At 35.5% G+C, this 9,945-nt stretch overlaps 1 protein-coding gene across 1 annotated transcript; it reads left to right on the top strand.

Moving 5' to 3' along the window:
• Positions 1-324: 324 nt before the first annotated feature.
• On the top strand, positions 325-942 carry LOC107622160 (putative alpha-mannosidase At5g13980). The gene is made up of 4 exons (XM_088501402.1): positions 325-423; positions 559-642; positions 723-794; positions 898-942. Exons 1-4 carry the CDS (start codon positions 325-327, stop codon positions 940-942), a joined length of 300 nt encoding a protein of 99 aa, XP_088357528.1.
• The last annotated feature ends 9,003 nt before the right edge of the window (positions 943-9,945 follow it).

The following is a 9,945-nucleotide window of genomic DNA, read 5'->3' as shown; positions in this document are numbered from 1 at the left end:
AAGCAGGACATTATATATATATATATAATTAGAGTATTAGAGTGATGGGGAAGAACATGGGAGGCTGGCTGGTTTATTATCAAGTATCCACTCATGTGTCGGTTCCACATTGAGAATAGACATATGCTGACTCCACATTCTCTTAAAGCAAATTAAAGGCCCAACCCCAATGCCTATTAGCTATTTGTCGGTTCCCATTCCCTTTAAGTCATTAAAATATTGCTAACATGCATATCAAAGAAACTTTGGCAGATAAACCTACTATGTCTTTCATTCTCTTATTTTATATATATATATATATATATATAAAATAACTCACCCTGCATGTACTTCAAGGTCCCATTAACTTCGCTTTCTATCTTCTTCTTCTTCTTCTATACCATTGCTTCTCATTACTCTAAGAGCCTTGGTTCATCTGAACAAGTAAGTAATCCAAGTAGTTTATGCTTTACACTGATTAATGCTGCATAAAGAAAAAATGTTTTTAAACATTTTCCTTTTTTGGCTTCTAAAGTATGCTTCTACTAATTAATCCTTAATATTGTGTTGTTTATGTAGATATTTTCAGGTGCATTCCCTAAGAACTATGAACCTCCTGCTAATTTCTACTATGAAGTAAATGATGATTCTCCAATTGTACAGGTAGAAATCTAACTCAAGTATTGTTCTTCAGGGCTAACTAGCTAGTGTTCATTTAAAAATATGTGGTTTTTAACTTGAAGGATGATGTCAATTTGTTTGACTACAATGTCCCTGAACGTGTAAATGAGTTCGTCGTAGCGGCGATATCTCAGGTGTGGAACTTATCCTTAGATAGTTGTTTGTTCTAAATTTGTATTCCTTTTAAGTTCATAAGATGCTTTGAAGTTTTATATATTGCTGACTATCCTGTTTCAGGCCGAGATCAAAGGTACTGAGAGTGCAGAGAAGCTAAAAACATAGATACATGAGGAAGTAATGAGCATCCCTTTGCAGTCTTCCTAATGGAGGGGTCAGAGCTTTCTGCAAAGAAGCATCCGAAATAATATTAAGAATGTGTGACAAAATCAATTATTCTAATGGAAATGTTGTTGATCTTCCTGAAGAACAGGCGAATAAAGTTAATGATGTCATAAATGATTTTGCCTTTGAAGCTTTGAGAACTCTTTGTGTGGCTGTTAAAGATATAGATGCAATAGAAGGGGAAAACAGTATCCCTGATAATGGCTATATTATGATAATAGTTAGTTTAAAAAGATAGTTTGTATTAACATCTGTAATTGTAATTCAATTATATCAAATCAATGCAAACAACTTCTAATTATGTATCATGCATCTCATGCTTAGCTTATTCAAACCAAGCAATAAATAAAGCATATTTCATCAATCATGATGATGTCTTCATCAGCAGCAGCTCCTTCCAGTTATCGAAACCCTAATTCAATTCCAGCAGTAGTAAAGAGAAAGCGAAGTCAACCAAGAAGACCAGGCAAGAAATTAAAGAATACCTAATATAGCTTGAAATCTGTTATTATATATGTGAATTGATGAATTAAAGCATGTAGATCCAGAGGCAGAAGTAATAGCTCTATCGCCAAAGTCGCTGATGGTGACGAACCGTTTCGTGTGCGAGATATGCAAGAAAGGGTTCCAGAGGGACCAGAACCTGCAGTTGCACCGGCGAGGGCACAACCTGCCATGGAAGTTTCGGCAAAGGGAGAAGGAGGTGGTAGTGGTAGACGTGGGGTGAATGAGGGAATTTGGGGGAGTTTGCATTTCTGAACTTTGGACGCGGGAGGTGGACGCGGGAACATGTGTTTTTAGTGATAAAAATCGATGGTATATTTGTTGATTTTAATTAAAAAAAACAACACATATGGCGTCTATTTTATACATTAAATCTACACCATTTATTCCATTTTAGAAAGCGATCTAGACCGTTAAAATTTATCGACGGTAACGTTGTCGATATTTTAAATAATAAAATAGACACCATATTCGTCGATTTTATTTTCGACTTCTGATGCTTCGATAATATGATGATAATAGGAAAAAATATTAATGCATCATAAAAAAATCGACAACCTGGCTATTGACTTTAATATTTTATTTTTAATTTTTTTAGTAATATCGACAGCAAGCCGTCGAAAATTATCGACGGCAGAAACAACCGTCGATTTTTGGCGTCGTAAAAAACGCTTTTTCTTGTAGTGTACATATATATATATATATATATATATATAGTTTATTACATAATTAATTTTATAAATATTAATTGACCAGTGTTGTAAGCTATCGGTACTTTTTATTAATAATAATCACCACTTCGTTACTCTTGAGATTTTATTTTTATACTATTAGACTATAATTTTTAAAGTTGATAATATATTTTTTAGTATTTAAAAATGATAAAATATTGGATAAAAAAAATAAAATTTATTACTCACGAAATTATTCTTATATAAAGACTATATTTAAAAAATATTAGAGTTTATATCATTATATGTATCACCTTCATACAAAACCAACATTTAAATATTCAATTAACAAATATTATTTATTTATTCAAGAATAAACTTTGTGAAGGATTTATTATATGTATTTTGTGATGGAGTAAAAAAGTCAAAGCTTTCAGTTTCTACCAAACCTTAGAAGAAAGAAGATCAGAAATTGGACTTTGTGATCCTTCCTTGCAATAGCTTATCAATAGAAATATGATGGGATGATAGTTATACATCATATGATGTAGTTTATTCAACTCATGATTGAGATAGGCATAAATCTAATTACAAACGCTGGATAGAAAACACAAATTTAACAAAGTGGATAACAAGACCGACTAAGTTCATCCGAACCAAAATTCTTAACCGAAACATGTAATTAACCAATCACAACGATATCACGTCAACATATAAAAATTCCTCATTTGGTGGGTATGCAGTGAATTTCAAAAGAGTTCCATCCCTAAATCCATGTGTCTTAGAGAACTGCATCCATCCCCTTGTTAGGTGTAACTGAGTCTTTCTAACCTTGCTCCAACGTAGTCCCATTCGATAAGTATGAGTATTCTAAAAAACGACAGTAACTGATGCTGGCCTACTTGGAAATGCCTTGTTGGCGAAACTTGCAGGAATTATCTGTGATCTATAACCATAAATTAGTTACTATAAATATTTAAAAAATTATAAAAAATTATATTATCACAACGTAACAAATTGAATTTATCTGCACCTACCACTGAGCTAATACCAACTTGACTAAATGAAAGAAGCCTATTGCAAGATATTCCCTGGGAGGTGGGTTTGATTTCATTAACACCATGAGGTATGGAAGGGCTAAACAAAGTGTTGTGATTAAATTGATGATTGGTGTTGATTGTATGAACTTGAACATGATGAGATGGGTTTGTCATTGAATTAAAATTAAACCCAATTGGGTCACTATATTATACGGGCAAAGGAGCATGGCAGATTGATGACTGATGGGATGCTGGGAAAAGAAACTGGCACTATCATTTGCAGAAGTATAATTCAGTTGCTGACTGGAAAGTTGACTAAGGTTAAAGGGCTTGTTCTCAACTAAATCAGATTCTTTAACCATAACAGGTAGATTATTAAAACTCATCTGCGTGACCGTTGTAGCAGGTTGATGATCACAACCAACTGAAGAAAGGCCCTTTGTGACTCGGGCAGTGATGGAATCCATAAACGAATCAGATGATATCTCAATGGGGACAATGGTTGCATAATGAGTGTACTTTGTTGGTATGTTGCAATTTGGCATTGTAGAAATTACTGAAGCATCAGCATCAAGAATTATCTTAACTGACGAAGAAGTCAGAATCCTCCGGACCATGTTACAATCCTTAACTTTCATAACAACGAATACATCTTCACCAGCATATATCAATTTCATCCATCCTCCATCATTCAATGCATATAAATTAACTAAGTTCTTAAACCCAGACCGAATGTACCCAGTAAATGCATATAAAGTAACTAAGTTCTTAAACCCATACCGAATGTACCCAGTAAAGTGACCTTTGCCTAACAAAAGCTCAACCTAGTTATGGTTTTGGTCAATGAATGTCACTGTATGATTTATTTGGTCCTTGTATTTTCTATAAAACATGGATGGTAACTCAGGGAGTACCTATCACCATATGAAAAAAAATAAAGTTATTGATTCTTCATGTAAGCATAGCAAAAAATATAATGATTTTCACTTAGAAATGTATATGTATAACACAAAGAGAGCTGATACAGGGGAACTTACAGCTTCTGGATCAATTTGAAGGTAGAAAATCCGATCCTCGTCGAAGTCATCAGGGATGAAGATTTCCTGGTCCATACCTGACATTGTAAACAAAAGTTTTTCATATATAATATGCATATAAACTACATTTTATAGAATAGAAATCTCTTCTTCTTAATCTCATCTTCTTCTAGTTACTTGTTGTGTTTGACATAAGAAACTATGATATGAATTGTATTTGGATGTTAAGATAGAAAGCATATTTATAGAGGTAGCCTTCTTTTTTTAAAACTTAAATAAATGGAAAAGCGTCTAAAAGCGTTACAAATGTAGGAATTTACTATTGAAAAAAAGATGAAGACCAAGCATGTACCATAAGTTCAGACTGTCCATAAAATTAAATTTTGAAAAAAGGAAAATAATACTAATTGAGTAGGTGGTGGCTAAAGAGGCAATAAGTATAGGTATAGTCCTGACATGGTTGGAGAAAGAGCCATAAAAAACGTCTTTAGCATCTATGGTTTACTTCACTAAAAGTTATGGGAATTTAGAACACCCTTATGGTTGTTTTGAAGTACAATATGTATTCCAGTATGGAATTTAAAACACTTATAAAACTAAAAAAAAATTAAAATGGTGTTGGTTATTTTAGCATATATTAATGCAGAAATTAAAATTGTGGTTTCCCATATCAAAGCATATTCATGGTACTTTTGTCTTGCAAATAATAAGATTCCAAGTTTAAGTAAAATAATTATCAGATAAAGATTTCACTATTTTTCAACATCTTACGTAAACATATAAGTTAGGATTGGAAGCTCCTATATGATGCGTGAGCATCTTTTCTATCTTTTCAGAGTGAATTTGCATTCAATTTGTTGAGTTTAATCAAGAATAATTATCTTTTAGCCACTATAGATGCTACTTTGAGTCTTGTGCAATTCTGTTTATTTTAGATAGCATTTGGTTGGATTTGATGGAGCTTCCGCGGAAAAAGAGAAGAAGGTTATATAGGGCAGAAATGCTTAGAGGATGGAGAGGAAGCTTGCACAAATGGAAGGAGCACAAGAATTAAAGGAGATGATCAGCGAGGAGTGACGCATGCGTGTGCCTGACGCGTGCGTGTGATTTGGAGCTTTCCATGGCGACGCGTGCGTGTACCTGACGCGTACGCGTGAAAAGTGAAGTTGCTCAGCGACGCGTGCGCGTACCTGACGCGTACGCGTGACATGCGCGACATGCAGAATTCGCAAAAAATGCTGGGGGCGATTTCAGGCCAAGTTTCGACCCAATTTTTGGCCTAGAAACACAGACTAGAGCCAGGGGATAGCAGAAACTCAAGGGAGATTCACACAAGAATAGTTATGCCCACTCCAAGTTAGGCGTGGACCCTACGAAGCAAGTGGTCCCCATCCATCAATTGAAGACATGCTGATTGCTTTAATTAATTCTGATTTAAACTTTATTTTAAATTTAAAATAGGAAAAGATATTATTTTAGTTTTAGAAAATAGATTTTAAATTAATTAGGATTAAATATAAAAGGGGATTGGCAACATTATTCCACCTACCAAAATACATTTTATCAGAATCCTTATTTTTCTCTCTGAGCCATGAGCAACTAAACATCCACTGTTAAGGTTAGGAGCTCTGTCTATTGTATGGATTGATTCTATTATTTTTCTATTTTAATTCATGTATTGATTTCTGTTTCAAGAATTATTTTCGTTCTTTATTTTATGAATTTGGGTGGAACGGAAGTATGACCCATGTTCTAATTGAGTTCTTGTATAACTTGGAAAAGCTCTTTACTTGAACAACAGCTTAAAAACAAATTCTCCTAAATTTTAATTATCTAGATTTAACGAGATACATGACATATAATCCTTTTATATTTGGGTGATTAGAGTTTCTGTGGCATATAAACTAGAATTGAACTTCACCCTCTAATTGGAATTAAGTGACCAAGGTATTGGCAGTTGATAAATTTTAGAGGAGACTAGGAAGGTCTAAGGAATTAGGGTCTAGTCACATATAGTTTGCCATGAATTAAATCTTGCATGATTAAAATAAATTAATAAGAAAAGTCAATCCGGAAAATAGATAACTCTGAAACCTTAACTGCCTTCTCCATATTTTATTCCTAACTTATTTATTCGCCTGTCTTTAAATTAATGCTTTTTGAACTCTCAACACTATTTTCTTTTTGTCTAACTAAGTAAATCATTTAACCATTGTTGCTTAATCCATCAATCCTCGTGGGATCGACCCTCACTCACCTGAGGTATTACTTGGTACGACCTAGTGCACTTTCCGGTTAGTTTGTGGTTTATAAATTCCGCACTAAGTTTTTGGCACCGTTGCCGGGGACTGATAGTGATTAACAACTATCAGTTGTTTGATTGCTTAGATTAGGCGTTTTAATTTTAATTTTTTTAATTTTTTGCTTAGTATTTTCGAAATTTTTTTTAAATAGCACTAATATTTTTCCTTAATTTCTGAAATTAAGTTTGGTGTCACCTAGTTAATTTTATTTTAATTTTCTTGTTTATTTTCTCTATTAATTTTCGAAAATTTCTATCTAATTTCAGTTATCATTTTCGAAATTTATTTATCTATTTTATTTAGTATTTTTATTTTATTATTTTACACAGGATACCTCACTGGGACTTCTCTGCACTCTGACGTAGAGAATTCCATCTTTTCTTGTCTTCTATTTGTTTATGCGCAGGAACAGGGACAAGAAACCTCTATTAGACTTTGATCCAGAACCTGAAAGGACTTGTAGGCGACGTTTACAACAAGCAAGACTTTGCAAGGCTGCAGAATCCACTATGGATCACAATAATGCTGTTAATGCCAATGTGGCAAATCTAAATGGGAATGAAGAACAAAGGAGGGTGCTTGGCTCTTACTCTGCTCCTACTGCAGATCTTTATGGAAAAAGCATTGTGGTGCCTCCTATAGCTGCGAACAACTTTGAGTTGAAGCCACAATTGGTCACCCTGGTGCAACAAAACTGCCAGTATTATGGTCTTCCCCATGAAGACCCAAATCAATTTATTTCTAATTTTCTGCAGATTTGTGATACTGTGAAGACAAATGGAGTGAACCCAGAGGTGTACAAACTCATGCTCTTCCCATTTTCTCTGAGGGATGGAGCAAAGCTATGGCTAGATTCCCAACCCAAGGAGAGTTTGGATACTTGGGACAAGGTTGTTACTGAGTTTCTTACAAAATTTTTTCCACCAAAGAAGCTGACTAAGCTTAGGGTGGAGGTTCAGACCTTCAGGCAGAGGAATGGTGAAATTCTTTATGAAGCTTGGGAGAGGTACAAGCTACTGATTAGGCAATGCCCTCCGAACATGTTCTCTAAATGGACCCAACTAGACATCTTTTATGAAGGCTTGGGTGAAATGTCCAACATGTACTTAGATAATTCTGCAGGTGGTTCATTGCACAAGAAGAAGACACTGGATGAGACTATTGAGCTGATTGAATTGGTTGCTAGCAACCAATATTTATACTCATCTAATAGGAATCCTGTGAACTCTGAGGCTCCTCAGAAGAAGGGTGTTATGGAAGTAGAAGCTCTTAATTCTCTTCTTGCTCAGAATAAGCTTATGTCTCAGTAAATAAGTCTACTTACTCAACAGATGGGTGGCATGCAAGTCTCAGCTATCAACACCTAAAACTCACCTCAAGAGGTCTCTTATGACATGACAGGTAATTTTGTGCAAAATGATAATTATGACTATGCTCAATGCTCTTCTGAACAGGTCAATTACATGGGGAGTGGTCTTAGAAATCCCAACAATGATCCATATTCTAAGATATACAATCAAGGATGGAGAAATCACCCAAATTTTGGGTGGAGGGACCAACCTCAGAGACCTCAGAATTTCAATAATAATTCTCAGGGCGGCTTCCAATAGAACAATCACAATAACTGCCAATTTTAGTCTCAGCAGCAATAATCACCTCAGCAGGCAAACTCTAAATCCCAAGAAGATTCTAATTGGGAGATGATGAGGAGTTTTATGCAGGAAACCAGAGCCTCCATTAGAAATTTAGAGGTGCAAATGGGCCAACTGAGCAAGTAAATACCTGAGAGGTCTGCAAGTACATTTCCAAGTGATACAGTGGTGAACCCAAGAGAAGATTGCAAGGTTATTCAATTGAGAAGTGGTAAAATAGCTAGCTCTAAGACAAAGGCCAATGAAGAGCTAGTTGAAAAGAAAGCTCCAGAGGAGAAGAAGGAAGAAGTGGAGCACACCCCTCCAAAGCGTGCAGACAACCCATTCCCTGACTCTCTTGACACGTATCCTACATTGCCAAAGGCTCCTGAATACAAGCCAAAAATTCCATATCCTCAGAGACTTTAGAAGGCTTCCAAAGAAAAGCAGTTCTCTAAATTTTTAGATGTCTTCAAGAAGCTACAGATCAACATTCCTTTTGCAGAGGCTCTTGAGCAAATGCCTCTTTATGCTAAATTTATGAAAGAATTGTTGACTAAGAAGAGGAATTGGAAGGAGCAAGAAACCGTGGTGTTAACCAAGGAATGTAGTGCTATTATTCAACATAAACTTCCTGAGAAAATGCAAGATCCAGGGAGTTTTGTGATTCCTTGCACCATTGGAGATGTCACCATTCAGAGAGCTTTATGTGATCTTGGAGCTAGCATCAATCTCATGCCACTTTCAGTAATGAAAGAGCTTCAAATTGAGGAGGTAAAACCCACTCGTATTTCTCTTCAACTTGCTGATATTTCTATTAAATTACTTGTGGGTGTTGTTGAGGATTTACTTGTGAAAGTAGGACCATTTATTTTTCCTACTGATTTTGTTATATTAGACATGGAAAGGGATGTAAAATCCTCTATTATTCTTGGTAGACCCTTTTTAGCTACAGGAAGAGCTCTGATTGATGTGCAAAAGGGTGAATTAACCCTAAGAGTAAATGAAGAACAGGTGGTTCTTAATATTTTTGAAGCTCTCAAGCACCCTAATGATTCTAAAGGGTGTATGAGAATTGATGTTGTTGAACCACTTGTTCAAGAAGTATTGGAAGCTGAAGTACTTGATGATATTCTGGATCCTATTTCTGAGTATGAATTAGTTGAAGTTGATGATTCACCACCCCAGAAGGCTATGGTTCACACGCCTAAAGCAGAGGAGGAAGCCCCCAAGCTTGAGCTCAAACCTTTACCTCCTTCTCTGAAATATGTGTTCTTGGGTAAAAATGATTCCTATCCAATGATTATTAGCTCTTCCCTGAAGCCTGAAGAGGAAGAGGCGCTTATTTCAGTGCTCAGGAGCCATAAAACAACTCTTGGGTGGACCATTAGTGACTTGAAGGGGATTAGTCCAACCAAGTGTATGCACAAGATCCTCCTTGAAGATGTTGCTAAACCAGTTGTGCAACCACAAAGGAGACTCAATCCAACTATGAAAGAGGTGGTCCAAAAAGAGGTAATGAAATTATGGGAAGCATGTATTATTTACCCTATTTCTGACAGTCCTTGGGTGAGTCCTATGCAGGTAGTTCCCAAGAAAGGAGGGATGACAGTGATCAAGAATGAAGAGAATGAGCTTATTCCTACAAGAACAGTCACATGATGAAGAATGTGTATAAACTACAGAAGGCTCAACACTGCTACCAGGAAGGATCACTTCCTCCTGCCTTTCATTGATAAGATGCCTGAGAGGTTAGC

This window comes from Arachis ipaensis, chromosome B10, assembly GCF_059453495.1.
Source record: "Arachis ipaensis isolate K30076 ecotype BB chromosome B10, ASM5945349v1, whole genome shotgun sequence".
In the NCBI taxonomy this organism is placed as follows: Eukaryota; Viridiplantae; Streptophyta; class Magnoliopsida; order Fabales; family Fabaceae; genus Arachis; species Arachis ipaensis.
This window is presented reverse-complemented; position numbering and strand designations above follow the sequence as displayed.

Excerpts from the sequence above, each read along its gene's own strand:
- LOC107622160 (XM_088501402.1), top strand. The coding sequence starts at position 325 with ATGTACTTCAAGGTCCCATTAACTTCGCTTTCTATCTTCTTCTTCTTC. Across the intron at positions 424-558 it reads GCCTTGGTTCATCTGAACAA|ATATTTTCAGGTGCATTCCC; the intron begins GTAAGTAATCCA and ends TTGTTTATGTAG. Across the intron at positions 643-722 it reads ATGATTCTCCAATTGTACAG|GATGATGTCAATTTGTTTGA; the intron begins GTAGAAATCTAA and ends TTTAACTTGAAG.